This window comes from Oncorhynchus kisutch, unplaced genomic scaffold (assembly GCF_002021735.2).
Source record: "Oncorhynchus kisutch isolate 150728-3 unplaced genomic scaffold, Okis_V2 scaffold3875, whole genome shotgun sequence".
NCBI lineage: Eukaryota > Metazoa > Chordata > Actinopteri > Salmoniformes > Salmonidae > Oncorhynchus > Oncorhynchus kisutch.
Window position 1 is genome coordinate 107520 of NW_022265820.1, and position 18888 is coordinate 126407.

An 18888-nucleotide genomic window follows, 5' to 3' on the forward strand; every position below is an offset into this window, starting at 1 on the left:
TGTTGGGTTAAGGTCACTACAGTATAAACTCAGTATAGACCAGGTTATGAGGTTGCTAGGTGTTGGGTTAAGGTCACTACAATATAAACTCAGTATAGACCAAGTTATGAGGTTGCTAGGTGTTGGGTTAAGGTCACTACAGTATAAACTCAGTATAGACCAGGTTATGAGGTTGCTAGGTGTTGGGTTAAGGTCACTACAATATAAACTCAGTATAGACCAAGTTATGAGGTTGCTAGGTGTTGGGTTAAGGTCACTACAGTATAAACTCAGTATAGACCAGGTTATGAGGTTGCTAGGTGTTGGGTTAAGGTCACTACAATATAAACTCAGTATAGACCAAGTTATGAGGTTGCTAGGTGTTGGGTTAAGGTCACTACAGTATAAACTCAGTATAGACCAGGTTATGAGGTTGCTAGGTGTTGGGTTAAGGTCACTACAATATAAACTCAGTATAGACCAGGTTATGAGGTTGCTAGGTGTTGGGTTAAGGTCACTACAGTATAAACTCAGTATAGACCAAGTTATGAGGTTGCTAGGTGTTGGGTTAAGGTCACTACAGTATAAACTCAGTATAGACCAGGTTATGAGGTTGCTAGGTGTTGGGTTAAGGTCACTACAGTATAAACTCAGTATAGACCAGGTTATGAGGTTGCTAGGTGTTGGGTTCAGGTCACTACAGTATAAACTCAGTATAGACCAAGTTATGAGGTTGCTAGGTGTTGGGTTAAGGTCACTACAGCATAAACTCAGTATAGACCAGGTTATGAGGTTGCTAGGTGTTGGGTTAAGGACACTACAGTATAAACTCAGTATAGACCAGGTTATGAGGTTGCTAGGTGTTGGGTTAAGGTCACTACAGTATAAACTCAGTATAGACCAGGTTATGAGGTTGCTAGGTGTTGGGTTAAGGTCACTACAGTATAGACCAGGTTATGAGGTTGCTAGGTGTTGGGTTAAGGTCACTACAGTATAAACTCAGTATAGACCAGGTTATGAGGTTGCTAGGTGTTGGGTTAAGGTCACTACAGTATAAACTCAGTATAGACCAGGTTATGAGGTTGATAGGTGTTGGGTTAAGGTCACTACAGTATAAACTCAGTATAGACCAGGTTATGAGGTTGATAGGTGTTGGGTTAAGGTCAGTATTAACCAGGTGGTGGGGACTGTCTGGTAATTAGTCAAATATTACGTTATTGGTGTAGAAACAGTAAATGATCAGTAGACTGGATTTATTATAAACATTATATTGTGAAGACATGTTTATTTAGTTAATAGCATTACACTGGACCAAACCTGTCTGGCTGTCTGTTGAATTACACTGGACCAAACCTGTCTGGCTGTCTGTTGAATTACACTGGACCAAACCTGTCTGGCTGTCTGTTGAATTACACTGGACCAAACCTGTCTGGCTGTCTGTTGAATTACACTGGACCAAACCTGTCTGGCTGTCTGTTGAATTACACTGGACCAAACCTGTCTGGCTGTCTGTTGAATTACACTGGACCAAACCTGTCTGGCTGTCTGTTGAATTACACTGGACCAAACCTGTCTGGCTGTCAGTTGAATTACACTGGACCAAACCTGTCTGGCTGTCTGTTGAATTACACTGGACCAAACCTGTCTGGCTGTCTGTTGAATTACACTGGACCAAACCTGTCTGGCTGTCTGTTGAATTATACTGGACCAAACCTGTCTGGCTGTCTGTTGAATTACACTGGACCAAACCTGTCTGGCTGTCTGTTGAATTACACTGGACCAAACCTGTCTGGCTGTCTGTTGAATTACACTGGACCAAAACCTGCCTAGCTGTCTGTTGAACGTGTCTATGAATAAACATGGAACAGAACACTAGAGTGTGATTTTCAGGAAGGATACTGGAATGTTAAGGTGAAACAGATTCTGGTTCTAGAACCTGGAGTGTATGAAGTTGAGTGTTCTGGAATGCTTTAGCCAGATGTTCTGGAGGAGTGTAATGTTGATTGTGATGTCATCACACCTTGACCACAGCCTTGCCGGTGTTGTCTCCCTGTAGCATGCCCATGAAGGCAGCAGGCATGTTGTTGAAACCAATGGTGATGTGTTCATTGCATCTCAGCTTGCCCTGAAAGATCAACACAAACATTTTATTCTCCTCCTCGTCATCAGCATCATCATTACCGTCATCACCATCATCACCTCTGTCATATTCCTCATCATCATCATGCTTACACAATGTTTGACAACTATTTTCATGGATTCACATGACTCTATAAAACTACCTTCACAAGGAATCTTAACTGGATTGGTTTCGATTGTATCCTGAACACTGGTAATGGAAACACTGGTATTGGAACACTGGTAATGGAACACTGGTATTAAAACACTGGTAATGGAACCCTGCCCCTGTACATCAGTCATCCAGTCCAATATTGTCACAAGTAGCAGGACACTGCTAATAAAACACTGGTAATACAACACTGGTAATACAACACTGGTAATACAACACTGGTAATACAACACTGGTAATACAATACTGGTAATAAAACACTGGTAATGGAACACTGGTAAAACAACACTGGTAATGGAACACTGGTAATATAACACTGGTAAGAGAACATTGGTAATACAACACTGGTAATGGAACACTGGTAATACAACACTGGTAATACAACACTGGTAATGGAACACTGGTAATACAACACTGGTAATAGAACATTGGTAATAGAACACTGGTAATAGAACACTGGTAATAGAACACTGGTAATAGAACACTGGTAATAGAACACTAATTATAGAACACTGGTAATAGAACACTAATAATAGAACACGGGTAATAGAACACTAATAACAGAACACTGGTAATAGAACACTAATAATAGAACACGGGTAATAGAACACTAATAATAGAACACTAGTAATAGAACACTTATTAGAACACTGGTAATAGAACACTAATAATAGAACCCTGGTAACAGAATCCTGGTAATAGAACACTAGTAGTAGAACCCTGGTAATATAACACTAGTAATAGAACACTTATTAGAACACTGGTAATAGAACACTAATTATAGAACACTAATAATAGAACACGGGTAATAGAACACTAATAATAGAACACTGGTAATAGAACACTAGTAGTAGAACCCTGGTAATATAACACTAGTAATAGAACACTTATTAGAACACTGGTAATAGAACACTGGTAATATAACACTAATAATAGAACACTGGTAATAGAACACTAATAATAGAACACTGGTAATAGAACACTGGTAATAGAACACTAATAATATAACAATAGTAATAGAACACTTATTAGAACACTGGTAATAGAACCCTGGTAATATAACACTAGTAATAGAACACTTATTAGAATACTGGTAATAGAACACTGGTAATAGAACACTAGTAATAGAACACTAGTAATAGAACACTGGTAATAGAACACTAATAATAGAACACTGGTAATAGAACACTAATAATATAACAATAGTAATAGAACACTTATTAGAACACTGGTAATAGAACCCTGGTAATATAACACTAGTAATAGAACACTTATTAGAACACTGGTAATAGAACCCTGGTAATATAACACTAGTAATAGAACACTTATTAGAACACTGGTAATAGAACACTGGTAATAGAACACTGGTAATAGAACACTAATAATAGAACACTGGTAATATAACACTAATAATAGAACACTGGTAATAGAACACTAATAATAGAACACTGGTAATAGAACACTAATAATAGAACACTGGTAATAGAACACTAATAATAGAACACTGGTAATAGAACACTAATAATAGAACACTGGTAATAGAACACTAATAATAGAACACTGGTAATAGAACACTGGTAATAGAACACTAATAATAGAACACTGGTAATAGAACACTAATAATAGAACACTGGTAATAGAACACTAATAATAGAACACTGGTAATAGAACACTAATAATAGAACACTGGTAATAGAACACTAATAATAGAACACTGGTAATAGAACACTAATAATAGAACACTGGTAATAGAACACTAATAATAGAACACTGGTAATAGAACACTAATAATAGAACACTGGTAATAGAACACTAATAATAGAACACTGGTAATAGAACACTAATAATAGAACACTGGTAATAGAACACTAATAATAGAACACTGGTAATAGAACACTAATAATAGAACACTGGTAATAGAACACTAATAATAGAACACTGGTAATAGAACACTAATAATAGAATCCTGGTAATAGAACACTGGTAATAGAACACTAATAATAGAACAATAGTAATAGAACCCTGCTAGTAGAACCCTCTCCCTGTACCTCAGTCATCCAGGCCATCAGCCTCCTCAGTGACTGCTGGTGTTTGTTTTTCCAGCGAGCACACAGGAAGCCCTCCATCCTCAGCTGCTTGAAGATCATATAGGTGTGTACATACGGCCCTGAAATATAAACACATACAGTAGCCAAATATTAACATGTACAGATATACGGATCCAGTTCCACAGATACAGTAAGATCACATAGGTGTGTACATATGGCCCAGAAATATAAATAAATAACTGTGGTGTGGACAGTAGACCTGTCTGTGGTGTGGACAGTAGACCTGTCTGTGGTGTGGACAGTAGACCTGTCTGTGGTGTGGACAGTAGACCTGTCTGTGGTGTGGACAGAAGACCTGTCTGTGGTGTGGACAGTAGACCTGTCTGTGGCGTGGACAGTAGACCTGTCTGTGGTGTGGACAGTAGACCTGTCTGTGGTGTGGACAGTAGACCTGTCTGTGGTGTGGACAGTAGACCTGTCTGTGGTGTGGTCAGTATACCTGTCTGTGGTGTGGACAGTAGACCTGTCTGTGGTGTGTACAGTAGACCTGTCTGTGGTGTGGACAGTAGACCTGTCTGTGGTGTGGACAGTAGACCTGTCTGTGGTGTGGACAGAAGACCTGTCTGTGGTGTGGACAGAAGACCTGTCTGTGGTGTGGACAGTAGACCTGTCTGTGGTGTGGACAGTAGACCTGTCTGTGGTGTGGACAGTAGACCTGTCTGTGGTGTGGACAGTAGACCTGTCTGTGGTGTGGACAGAAGACCTGTCTGTGGTGTGGACAGAAGACCTGTCTGTGGTGTGGACAGTAGACCTGTCTGTGGTGTGGACAGTAGACCTGTCTGTGGTGTGGACAGAAGACCTGTCTGTAGTGTGGACAGTATACCTGTCTGTGGTGTGGACAGAAGACCTGTCTGTGGTGTGGACAGTAGACCTGTCTGTGGTTTGGACAGTATACCTGTCTGTGGTGTGGACAGTAGACCTGTCTGTGGTGTGGACAGTAGACCTGTCTGTGGTTTGGACAGTATACCTGTCTGTGGTGTGGACAGAAGACCTGTCTGTGGTGTGGACAGTAGACCTGTCTGTGGTGTGGACAGTAGACCTGTCTGTGGTGTGGACAGAATACCTGTCTGTGGTGTGGACAGTAGACCTGTCTGTGGTGTGGACAGAAGACCTGTCTGTGGTGTGGACAGAAGACCTGTCTGTGGTGTGGACAGTAGACCTGTCTGTGGTGTGGACAGTATACCTGTCTGTGGTGTGGACAGAAGACCTGTCTGTAGTGTGGACAGTATACCTGTCTGTGGTGTGGACAGAAGACCTGTCTGTGGTGTGGACAGTAGACCTGTCTGTGGTGTGGACAGTAGACCTGTCTGTGGTGTGGACAGTAGACCTGTCTGTGGTGTGGACAGTAGACCTGTCTGTGGTGTGGGCAGTAGACCTGTCTGTGGTGTGGACAGTAGACCTGTCTGTGGTGTGGACAGTAGACCTGTCTGTGGTGTGGACAGTATACCTGTCTGTGGTGTGGACAGTATGCCTGTCTGTGGTGTGTACAGTAGACCTGTATGTGGTGTGGGCAGTAGACCTGTCTGTGGTGTGGACAGAAGACCTGTCTGTGGTGTGGACAGAAGACCTGTCTGTGGTGTGGACAGTAGACCTGTCTGTGGTGTGGACAGTGGACCTGTCTGTGGTGTGGACAGAAGACCTGTCTGTGGTGTGGACAGTAGACCTGTCTGTGGTGTGGACAGAAGACCTGTCTGTGGTGTGGACAGAAGACCTGTCTGTGGTGTGGACAGAAGACCTGTCTGTGGCGTGGACAGTAGACCTGTCTGTGGTGTGGACAGTAGACCTGTCTGTGGTGTGGACAGAAGACCTGTCTGTGGTGTGGACAGTTGACCTGTCTGTGGTGTGGACAGTATACCTGTCTGTGGTGTGGACAGTAGACCTGTCTGTGGTGTGGACAGAAGACCTGTCTGTGGTGTGGTCAGTATACCTGTCTGTGGTGTGGACAGTATGCCTGTCTGTGGTGTGTACAGTAGACCTGTCTGTGGTGTGGACAGTAGACCTGTCTGTGGTGTGGACAGAAGACCTGTCTGTAGTGTGGACAGAAGACCTGTCTGTGGTGTGGACAGTAGACCTGTCTGTGGTGTGGTCAGTATACCTGTCTGTGGTGTGGACAGTAGACCTGTCTGTGGTGTGTACAGTAGACCTGTCTGTGGTGTGGACAGTAGACCTGTCTGTGGTGTGGACAGTAGACCTGTCTGTGGTGTGGACAGAAGACCTGTCTGTGGTGTGGACAGTATACCTGTCTGTGGTGTGGACAGTATACCTGTCTGTGGTGTGGACAGTAGACCTGTCTGTAGTGTGGACAGTATACCTGTCTGTGGTGTGGACAGAAGACCTGTCTGTGGTGTGGACAGTAGACCTGTCTGTGGTTTGGACAGTATACCTGTCTGTGGTGTGGACAGTAGACCTGTCTGTGGTGTGGACAGTAGACCTGTCTGTGGTGTGGACAGTAGACCTGTCTGTGGTGTGGACAGTAGACCTGTCTGTGGTTTGGACAGTATACCTGTCTGTGGTGTGGACAGAAGACCTGTCTGTGGTGTGGACAGTAGACCTGTCTGTGGTGAACAGTAGACCTGTCTGTGGTGTGGACAGAATACCTGTCTGTGGTGTGGACAGTAGACCTGTCTGTGGTGTGGACAGAAGACCTGTCTGTGGTGTGGACAGAAGACCTGTCTGTGGTGTGGACAGTAGACCTGTCTGTGGTGTGGACAGTATACCTGTCTGTGGTGTGGACAGAAGACCTGTCTGTAGTGTGGACAGTATACCTGTCTGTGGTGTGGACAGAAGACCTGTCTGTGGTGTGGACAGTAGACCTGTCTGTGGTGTGGACAGTATACCTGTCTGTGGTGTGGACAGTAGACCTGTCTGTGGTGTGGACAGTACCTGTCTGTGGTGCGGACAGTATACCTGTCTGTGGTGTGGACAGTAGACCTGTCTGTGGTGTGGACAGTAGACCTGTCTGTGGTGTGGACAGTATACCTGTCTGTGGTGTGGACAGTAGACCTGTCTGTGGTGTGGACAGTATACCTGTCTGTGGTGTGGACAGTAGACCTGTCTGTGGTGTGGACAGAAGACCTGTCTGTGGTGTGGACAGTAGACCTGTCTGTGGTGTGGACAGTATACCTGCCTGTGGTGTGGACAGTAGACCTGTCTGTGGTGTGGACAGTAGACCTGTCTGTGGTGTGGACAGTAGACCTGTCTGTGGTGTGGACAGTAGACCTGTCTGTGGTGTGGACAGTAGACCTGTCTGTGGTGTGGACAGTAGACCTGTCTGTGGTGTGGACAGTAGACCTGTCTGTGGTGTGGACAGTAGACCTGTCTTGTGGTGTGGACAGTAGACCTGTCTGTGGTGTGGACAGAAGACCTGTCTGTGGTGTGGACAGTAGACCTGCCTGTGGTGTGGACAGTAGACCTGCCTGTGGTGTGGACAGTAGACCTGTCTGTGGTGTGGACAGTAGACCTGTCTGTGGTGTGGACAGTATACCTGTCTGTGGTGTGGACAGTAGACCTGTCTGTGGTGTGGACAGTAGACCTGTCTGTGGTGTGGACAGAAGACCTGTCTGTGGTGTGGACAGTATACCTGTCTGTGGTGTGGACAGTATACCTGTCTGTGGTGTGGACAGTATACCTGTCTGTGGTGTGGACAGTAGACCTGTCTGTGGTGTGGACAGTATACCTGTCTGTGGTGTGGTGTCGTTGTACATGGAGATGCTTCCACACACAGCTATTCTGCCATACTCTCTCATCTGAGGCATCACTACACTGGAGAACTTCCCCCCAACCTGGACGGAGAGAGAGAGATTGAGCTTTGATACACACACACACGCATGTCCACACACACGCATGTCCACACACACAAAGAGTGCGTGTGTGCGAGTGGTGCAGTGACCTCACGTTCTCAAAGTAGCAGTCGTATCCGTGTGGCGCGGCCTCCCTGAGTGATTCCTCCAGGGAGGTGGCAGTCTTGTAGTTGAAGACCTGGTCAAAACCCAGCTCCTTTAGATAGGACACCTTGGTATCTGTCCCCGCACAGCCCACTACTCTGCAGCCCTGAGGACAGACACACACACACACACAGTGTCACGACTTCTGCCAAAGTCGGTCCCTCTCCTTGTTCGGGTGGTGTTCGGCGGTCAACGTCACCGGTCTTCTAGCCAACACTGAGCCACTTTTCATTTTCCATTTGTTTTGTCTTTGTTTTCTACACACCTGGTTTCTATTCCCCAATTACATGTTCATTATTTAACCTCTGCTCCAGCAGGTTTATCTCTCTGGTCACCCCCACAGCCAATTACTCCTTCAAGTTCTCTGCTGCCAATGACTGGAACGAACTACAAAAATCTCTGAAACTGGAAACACTTATCTCCCTCACTAGCTTTAAGCACCAGCTATCAGAGCCGCTCACAGATTACGCCACCTATACATAGCCCATCTATAATTTAGCCCAAACAACTACCTCATCCCCTACTATATTTATTTATTTTGCTCCTTTGCACCCCATTATTTTTATTTCTACCTTGCACATTCTTCCACCGCAAATCTACCATTCCAGTGTTTTACTTGCTATATTGTATTTACTTCTCCACCATGGCCTTTTTTGCCTTTACCTCCCTTATCTCACCTCATTTGCTCACATTGTATATAGACTTATTTTCTACTGTATTATTGACTGAATGTTTGTTTTACTCCATGTGTAACTCTGTGTTGTTGGATGTGTCAAACTGCTTTGCTTTATCTTGGCCTGGTCGCAATTGAAAATGAGAACTTCTCAACTTGCCTACCTGGTTCAATAAAGGTGGGAAAAAAATGAAATAAAAATGTTTGTTTGTGAGTTGTTGTTTATTGTATTACGGTCCGTTATTGTGGGCTCGGTTTATTATGTTGTATGTTGTGAATATTATGAGTAAATATGTGTTTTACTCAATGCACCTGACTCTCTACACCAGCTACACACAGACCTTATTACACAGACTCACTATACATTATGAAAGTCACTGGTAACACACAGAGACTCATGGAATGTAGAACACAACTTGTCCTCATCTTCAGGAAGTAAATAACACTGTTGAGACGTTGTTGGGAACGCTCTGGGAACGTTGGGGGAATGTTGTACCTTGATCTTGGCGATCTGTCCCACCACTGAGCCCACGGCTCCTGCTGCAGCGTTCACCAGAAGAGTCTCCCCCTTCTTTATCTCGCACACCTCCTCTAGTCCATACAGAGCTGTCAGACTAGAGAGATATCATCATCACCATCAGCACTATTATAACCACTACTGTATATCACACACCTCCTCTAGTCCATACAGAGCTGTCAGACTGGAGAGATATCATCATCACCATCAGCACTGTTATAACCACTACTGTATATCACACACCTCCTCTAGTCCATACAGAGCTGTCAGACTAGAGAGATATCATCATCACCATCAGCACTATTATAACCACTACTGTATATCACACACCTCCTCTAGTCCATACAGAGCTGTCAGACTAGAGAGATATCATCATCACCATCAGCACTATTATAACCACTACTGTATATCACACACCTCCTCTAGTCCATACAGAGCTGTCAGACTAGAGAGATATCATAATCACCATCAGCACTATTATAACCACTACTGTATATCACACACCTCAACCACACAGGGCAGTCTGCATACAGTGCCTTGCGAAAGTATTCGGCCCCCTTGAACTTTGCGACCTTTTGCCACATTTCAGGCTTCAAACATAAAGATATAAAACTGTATTTTTTTGTGAAGAATCAACAACAAGTGGGACACAATCATGACGTGGAACGACATTTATTGGATATTTCAAACTTTTTTAACAAATCAAAAACTGAAAAATTGGCCGTGCAAAATTATTCAGCCCCCTTAAGTTAATACTTTGTAGCGCCACCTTTTGCTGCGATTACAGCTGTAAGTCGCTTGGGGTATGTCTCTATCAGTTTTGCACATCGAGAGACTGACATTTTTTCCCATTCCTCCTTGCAAAACAGCTCGAGCTCAGTGAGGTTGGATGGAGAGCATTTGTGAACAGCAGTTTTCAGTTCTTTCCACAGATTCTCGATTGGATTCAGGTCTGGATTTTGACTTGGCCATTCTAACACCTGGATATGTTTATTTTTGAACCATTCCATTGTAGATTTTGCTTTATGTTTTGGATCATTGTCTTGTTGGAAGACAAATCTCCATCCCAGTCTCAGGTCTTTTGCAGACTCCATCAGGTTTTCTCCCAGAATGGTCCTGTATTTGGCTCCATCCATCTTCCCATCAATTTTAACCATCTTCCCTGTCCCTGCTGAAGAAAAGCAGGCCCAAACCATGATGCTGCCACCACCATGTTTGACAGTGGGGATGGTGTGTTCAGGGTGATAAGCTGTGTTGCTTTTACGCCAAACATAACGTTTTGCATTGTTGCCAAAAAGTTACATTTTGGTTTCATCTGACCAGAGCACCTTCTTCCACATGTTTGGTGTGTCTCCCAGGTGGCTTGTGGCAAACTTTAAACGCCACTTTTTATGGATATCTTTAAGAAATGTCTTTCTTCTTGCCACTCTTCCATAAAGGCCAGATTTGTGCAATATACGACTGATTGTTGTCCTATGGACAGAGTCTCCCACCTCAGCTGTAGATCTCTGCAGTTCATCCAGAGTGATCATGGGCCTCTTGGCTGCATCTCTGATCAGTCTTCTCCTTGTATGAGCTGAAAGTTTAGAGGGACGGCCAGGTCTTGGTAGATTTGCAATGGTCTGATACTCCTTCCATTTCAGTATTATCGCTTGCACAGTGCTCCTTGGGATGTTTAAAGCTTGGGAAATCTTTTTGTATCCAAATCCGGCTTTAAACTTCTTCACAACAGTATCTCGGACCTGCCTGGTGTGTTCCTTGTTCTTCATGATGCTCTCTGCGCTTTTAACAGACCTCTGAGACTATCACAGTGCAGGTGCATTTATATGGAGACTTGATTACACACAGGTGGATTGTATTTATCATCATTAGTCATTTAGGTCAACATTGGATCATTCAGAGATCCTCACTGAACTTCTGGAGAGAGTTTGCTGCACTGAAAGTAAAGGGGCTGAATAATTTTGCACGCCCAATTTTTCAGTTTTTGATTTGTTAAAAAAAGTTTGAAATATCCAATAAATGTCGTTCCACTTCATGATTGTGTCCCACTTGTTGTTGATTCTTCACAAAAAAATACAGTTTTATATCTTTATGTTTGAAGCCTGAAATGTGGCAAAAGGTCGCAAAGTTCAAGGGGGCCGAATACTTTCGCAAGGCACTGTATCTATCTATCTATCGAGATAGATCCATCCATCTATCCATCCTACCCAGGCATGCCGATGGCCCCCAGGGCCAGGGAGAGGGGGATGTCCTGGGGCCAGTCGGGAAGCACAGGGGTCAGCTCTGCCCCATCACACACCCAGTGACTCCTCCATCCACAATCACTGACCACATGGCAGCCCACCGGGAAGCTGGGGTTATAGCTCTGGATCACCCTGGAGAGGGGGGGGGGGGACAGCGAGAAGTGAGTGTGTGTGTCAACATGAGTGTCAGTCAGTCTATAGTGTCAACATGTGTGTCAGTTAGTCTATAGTGTCAACATGACTGTCAGTCAGTCTAGTATATGTTTGCATCCACATGCCCGCCTCCCTCCCCCATAATGTACCCTTACTTGGCAACTTGTGATCCAATCATAACGTCTCCCTCCTTCATCATCGTCTGGCTGTAGGGTCTCATGTAAGGGTCCACACTGAGGAACACAGCCTCCAACAGTACCTGAACAGTGGTCTATTCATTAGTACACACCTTAGCGAAACATTTTGCAACTGAAAATATTTTGCTAAAAAAATGTAGAATTTGTTAAGGGGTATATTCATTAGTGGACACCGTTTTGCAAAGAAAACACGTGTTTTTTTAACACAGATATCAAGTCATTTCACATGCCATGGAACAATGATGCAGTTTCCGGTAGGGCGTCAAGACAATTTTCCCCTCTGGGACATTAAGGGGCAATTCCGCCACTTTCAACTTCATATTCTTTATCTCCAGCAACAATCCAGTGTCTACATGTGAAAACAGTGTGTTTCTGTGATCCGTGTTTAAAAAGAGAAGATGGTCCTCAAAAAGTATTCTCTGTGACATCACAGGGTAGAATTAAAACAGTGATTTCTTGCTCCCCACATCACTTCAAATTTCAGCGTTAGAAAAACACTGTTTTTAAAAATGTTTTAACTTTTGATGAATGGAAAATGAAAGAGACTCTAGGAGCTCAGATGCAAAAATGTAATTACCAACATTTGGACAGCAAAGCTGTCTTCATCAGGGTATAATGACAAACACTGCAGGATGACTCGTTTATATAGTGTCAAAAGACACAGGTGTCTGTAATCATGGCCAAGAGTGGCCTAATATCATTGGTTAATTCTAGTCACTTTCTATACTTTGCCGAAATTACACAAGAATGTTACAAGACCTCCAGGGCGCCCTATTGTGGCGTGCATTGATGCAGTAACAGTCTCTATTGTAGAGGGCATTGATGCAGTAACAGTCTCTATTGTAGAGGGCATTGATGCAGTAACAGTCCCTATTGTAGAGGGTATTGATGCAGTAACAGTCTCTATTGTGGCGTGCATTGATGCAGTAACAGTCTCTATTGTAGAGGGCATTGATGCAGTAACAGTCTCTATTGTAGAGGGCATTGATGCAGTAACAGTCTCTATTGTAGAGGGCATTGATGCAGTAACAGTCTCTATTGTAGAGGGCATTGATGCAGTAACAGCCCCTATTGTAGAGGGCATTGATGCAGTAACAGTCTCTATTGTAGAGGGCATTGATACAGTAACAGTCTCTATTGTAGAGGGCATTGATGCAGTAACAGCCCCTATTGTAGAGGGCATTGATGCAGTAACAGCCCCTATTGTAGAGGGCATTGATGCAGTAACAGTCTCTATTGTAGAGGGCATTGATGCAGTAACAGTCCCTATTGTAGAGGGCATTGATGCAGTAACAGTCTCTATTGTAGAGGGCATTGATGCAGTAACAGTCTCTATTGTAGAGGGCATTGATGCAGTAACAGTCCCTATTGTAGAGGGTATTGATGCAGTAACAGTCTCTATTGTAGAGGGCATTGATACAGTAACAGCCCCTATTGTAGAGGGCATTGATACAGTAACAGCCCCTATTGTAGAGGGCATTGATGCAGTAACAGTCTCTATTGTAGAGGGTATTGATGCAGTAACAGTCCCTATTGTAGAGGGTATTGATGCAGTAACAGTCTCTATTGTAGAGGGCATTGATGCAGTAACAGTCCCTATTGTAGAGGGTATTGATGCAGTAACAGTCTCTATTGTAGAGGGCATTGATACAGTAACAGCCCCTATTGTAGAGGGCATTGATACAGTAACAGCCCCTATTGTAGAGGGTATTGATGCAGTAACAGCCCCTATTGTAGAGGGTATTGATGCAGTAACAGTCTCTATTGTAGCGGGCATTGATGCAGTAACAGTCTCTATTGTAGAGGGCATTGATGCAGTAACAGTCTCTATTGTAGCGGGCATTGATGCAGTAACAGTCTCTATTGTAGAGGGCATTGATGCAGTAACAGTCCCTATTGTAGAGGGCATTGATGCAGTAACAGCCCCTATTGTAGAGGGCATTGATGCAGTAACAGTCCCTATTGTAGAGGGCATTGATGCAGTAACAGTCCCTATTGTAGAGGGCATTGATGCAGTAACGGCCCCTATTGTAGAGGGCATTGATGCAGTAACAGCCCCTATTGTAGAGGGCATTGATGCAGTAACAGCCCCTATTGTAGAGGGCATTGATACAGTAACAGCCCCTATTGTAGAGGGTATTGATGCAGTAACAGTCTCTATTGTAGAGGGCATTGATGCAGTAACAGTCTCTATTGTAGAGGGCATTGATGCAGTAACAGCCCCTATTGTAGAGGGCATTGATGCAGTAACAGCCCCTATTGTAGAGGGTATTGATGCAGTAACAGCCCCTATTGTAGCGGGCATTGATGCAGTAACAGTCCCTATTGTAAAGGGCATTGATGCAGTAACAACCCCTCTATCTACTTTTGTTAACTTTTTTATTAGACCACTCGCAGAACAGCTCCCCTCCTTTGTAAAGGACACCAGCAGTATGACCTCAGAACAGCTCCCCTCCTTTGTAAAGGACACCAGCAGTATGATCTCAGAACAGCTCCCCTCCTTTGTAAAGGACACCAGCAGTATGATCTCAGAACAGCTCCCCTCCTTTGTAAAGGACACCAGCAGTATGATCTCAGAACAGCTCCCCTCCTTTGTAAAGGACACCAGCAGTATGATCTCAGAACAGCTCCCCTCCTTTGTAAAGGACACCAGCAGTATGATCTCAGAACAGCTCCCCTACTTTGTAAAGGACACCAGCAGTATGATCTCTATCATTGAATCTCTTGATCCTCTCCCTGAGAATACCTTGTTAGTTACTTTTGATGTTGAGTCGTTATACACAAATATTCCATACGAGGGCGGTATTGAAGCTATGGAACATTTTCTTCTGCAACATGACCCTAATGAACTACCTTCCAGTGCCTGCATTATAACATTGGCTGAAATAGTACTCACGCATAACTATTTCATGTTTCTAAATGAGTTATTTATTCAGACTAAAGGTACTGCTATGGGATCCCCCATGGCTCCTAACTATGCTCATTTGTATGTGGGTTACATGGAGAAACAGTATATTTTCAATCCTCTCAAAAAATTTCTTGACTAACATGATTATTTGAAAACGGTATATTAATGATATTTTTGTTCTATGGAGGAGTGATGCAAAACAGCTCCAGGCGTTCCATGCTATTCTTAACTCCTGTTCTGATCATCTGAGATTTACTATGCAATCTGATACACGTCAAATCAGTTTTCTTGATCTTCTGATCTTGTGTGAAGATAATGTTCTATACACTGATCTTTACAGGAAACCTACTGATCCTAACAGTTTGTTGAGGGCTGATAGTTGTCACCCACTTCCCTTGAAAAATAGTTTGCCCTACAGCCAATTCTGTCCAATCAAAAGAATTTGCAAAAAACAATCAGATTTCTGCAGAAATATGGCTGAGACGCAAAGAAAGTTCAAAGACCCTTGCTCCCTTCCGTCTCAACGTAGACTTTGATCTGAAGCCATTCTTGTGATTATTGTGACTTTGCCATTGTAATTGTTTGTAAGCTTGTGTAGTCAAATGAATCTATGATCGTATGCTATCCATTTGTTGTTTGTATGTTGTTGTTTGTGTGCCATTTTAATATTTGAAAATTAACCAATGATATTAGGCCACTCTTGGCCATGATTACAGACACCTGTGTCTTTTGACACTATATAAACGAGTCATCCCGCAGTGTTTGTGATGATACCCCTATTAAGACAGCTTGGCTATTGAAACGTTGGTAATTACATTTTTGCATCTGAGCTCCTAGAGTGTGCGGCTCTCTTTTATTTTCAAGTTTTCTACTCCGCTAGCCAGCACCTCTAGCCAGCACCTCTAGCCAGCACCTCTAGCCAGCACCTCTAGCCAGCACCTCGCCTAAATAGGTGTGCGTTTCTTTTTCTTCTAGATTAACTTTTGATGATGTCATCGAGTAGAACTTTTTAAAGTTGTATTTTTTTCTACAAAACATAGAAATGCAACATTTCCACATATGTAGTAGACACTGTTATTGTGCTGCATATGATGAAGATAAGGTTGGAAAATGGTGGAATTGCCCTTCAAAGTCTATCCTATCCTCACCTGTCCATTCTTGGGCTGCGGCAGCGTCTCCTCCCTCAGATGGAAGTCACTAGCCTTGGGGAAACCCTGGAAGTGCTGGCGTAACGTCCAGGCCTTGGACACAACCATGGTGCTCTGCTCCTCTGGTCAAAAACAGTAGATCTGTAGAGACTGGCTGGAGGCAAGAGGAGGAGACAGAGGTCTGAGTGTATGAGAGACAGAGGGAGATCTAGAACATGTGTTGTGTGTCTTGGGTTGAAATCACAGCGTAAATATTTGCATTCCTTTGTGCATATGCTAATAAACCCTATCACAGCTATGTTTACTCAGGGCAGGTCATGAAAACGACTTTGTCCCAATGTTTTCTCAGGGCAAGTCATGAAAACTATTGTTTAGCCATGTTTTCTCAGGGCAAGTCATGAAAACTATTGTTTAGCCATGTTTACTCAGGGCAGGTCATGAAAACTATTGTTATGACATAAAAACAGATTAAGCTACTTTGGGTTGGGAGCAAAATACATTTTCATTCACTACTGTAAGATAATGGACAATAAAGTATTATTACTGTAATTCCAATGATTCTACTTGATTCTACCTGAATATGCTGAAACTCAAGGGCGCGACTTTGGTTTTAGAAGTGGGGGGGCATAACAATACATATATTATTAACAGCCTACCCAACCGCTCGGAGATGACCGCATTGGTCCTAAAGCACACTTTTGCCTCGTTTTGTATCACATTTCCAATGATAAAACTGGGGTGGAAAAAATTGAAATATCTGCATGCCCCCATCTGTCCGCAGTGAAAGTTGCGCCCCTGATATTGCTGTACAGGCAGAATGATTGGTCAGGCTGATGGGCCAGACCATGAAGTATGTCCAGCTATCCTAGTCTTCACACTCTACATTTGATTTTCTGGCTAAACCTTTAGTTAACTAGACAAGTCAGTTAAGAACAAATTCTTATTTACAATGATGTTGCTACCCCGGACAACGCTGGGCTGATTGTACGGCGCCCTATGGGGCTCCCAATCACGGCCTGATGTGATACAGCCAGGATTTGAACCAGAGACTGTACTGATATGCAGTGCCTTAGACCGCTGCACCACAGCCCATGTACATCGAGTACATTCCTTACCTAGCTATATTTCACTGTGTAAAGCTGATTAAATATTGTCATCTATGTTTTCCATTAGAGTATTTGGTAATTGAATGGAATAAATCTAAGCATTGCCACTGTGGATTTCAGACAGCTTCATTTCAGCAACTTTGCAACAGTGTTGCTATGGGTTACTTTATAGGTGGCTGTAACGACTTTGATCTCGAATGTCCACTTCATACAGAGAAATGACACCTCGGCAATGAACTAAAGCAGCCGTTCAGAATGAAATATAGTTTTGATGAATGGGCTTTTATGGAATGCAATATATGCACGTGTTCAGACAAGACAACTCAACCCAAGGCTGGTCCCAGATCTATTTGTATGCCAACTGTAGCCAACATGCAACCAACTCCTATTCCTATAGTCGTTGTTTGTGGTTGAAGTTGAATTCTTGGTTTGAAACAGACGACCGAGCTACTCTATGCTAGCCGTTATGCTTAATGTTAAACTGATCAATATGTGTTGTTAATTCAACGTTTCTCAGGCGTCAACATGCGGAATAGATCTACTTCAGCAGCAACAACAAAAAGGCGATGAGCGGAAGAACCCGCCCGTAAACTACATGCGTGCTGGTAAGCATCGCATCCAAGCAGCCAGATAACGGAATGGGACTAGTCCTACTTTTCGCTAAAGCGAATCCTCACTCGTACGACATCCGTTAATAAACGCGTAATTACGCCACCGCGAAATCGACTGAATGAGTGTAGGCCAACGTCTTATAAACGCGGAACTTGTAAATTCGATAAACATTTGTACAAGACAAACACTGAATATAAACATTTGTACTAGACAAACACTGAATATTAGGGTAGAAAGTGTGGATATGTCTGTTTACTTTACCGTTTGGTCCGTGCTTGCGCGTCTGCTGTTTCAGTTCAGGCTCGCCCAAGTCTGCTGGAGAAAGTTGGCTTGTCGGTGGATCTCAGGATTGGGTATAGTAACCGATCTGTTGCAGTGTCCGGAAGGGAACTGTGGGCGTTGTTACTGGCATTGGAGTTATAACGTTGCCTAACCTTTCACCCTAATATTTCCTCACCGACCGAAAAAGCAGAATCATTGAACAGTGCGATGACAGTTGTAGCCTAATGCTACGTTCACAACCAAGTGGGAAGGTTGTATTTGCCATGTACGACTGGGAAAAACATCCTCTTGAACGTCCCCTCCAACTGGTAATTACTAGAGGAAAACACGTTTATCATCCCTGAGCTCAGACTTCTCCCACATGCTGACTTTTGTCGTCATCTACTAAGAAAATTACTTCCAGAACAGCATTTTCTGCAGTTAAGTGCAACAAAACCTTATTTATAAAAAGTAATCTATTAATATGGTTTTGTAACATTATAATTTGTTTTCAAGCATTGTTGGCTTTTAGCCAGTTGCAGTTTCTCAAAGAGTTCAAAGCATGTGAATGCATCAACTGGAATTATGACTTCACAACTGGTATTTACCACTTTCCATGAATGCAGCATTACTCCGTCAATTTATGCTGCATTCATAACCAAGTGGGAGGTGGTTATTACTAGAGGTGTGCCGAGTAATCGAACAAGCAAGTATGGTGAAGGAAATGAGCAATTCTCTTGATACGATTA

The 18888-nt window shown here is 43.4% G+C and overlaps 1 protein-coding gene across 2 annotated transcripts; it reads right to left on the bottom strand.

Moving 5' to 3' along the window:
* Positions 1 to 1217: 1217 nt before the first annotated feature.
* LOC116372059 (prostaglandin reductase 1-like) lies at positions 1218 to 18446 on the bottom strand. Of its 2 annotated transcripts, none has more exons than XM_031821133.1 (9): positions 18140 to 18446; positions 16161 to 16314; positions 12063 to 12166; positions 11719 to 11886; positions 9491 to 9608; positions 8272 to 8427; positions 8054 to 8159; positions 4318 to 4436; positions 1218 to 2104 (listed from the first exon to the last, which is right to left on the bottom strand). In XM_031821133.1, the coding sequence occupies exons 2-9, from the start codon at positions 16266 to 16268 to the stop codon at positions 1994 to 1996; spliced, it is 990 nt and encodes a 329-aa protein (XP_031676993.1). In that variant the 5' UTR covers positions 16269 to 16314; positions 18140 to 18446; the 3' UTR covers positions 1218 to 1993. The 2 variants fall into 2 exon arrangements, with proteins under 2 accessions (XP_031676993.1, XP_031676994.1); XM_031821134.1 differs by having other exon boundaries at positions 16161 to 16310; positions 18140 to 18373.
* Between the last annotated feature and the right edge of the window lie 442 nt (positions 18447 to 18888).

Bases quoted from the DNA above. Each gene is read 5' to 3' on its own strand.
- LOC116372059 (XM_031821133.1), bottom strand. From the start codon at position 16,268: ATGGTTGTGTCCAAGGCCTGGACGTTACGCCAGCACTTCCAGGGTTTC. The intron at 9,609-11,718 runs GTAGGATGGATA...ATATCTCTCTAG, and splicing joins GGGGCCATCGGCATGCCTGG to TCTGACAGCTCTGTATGGAC. The intron at 8,428-9,490 runs GTACAACATTCC...GTCTGTCCTCAG, and splicing joins GACAGATCGCCAAGATCAAG to GGCTGCAGAGTAGTGGGCTG.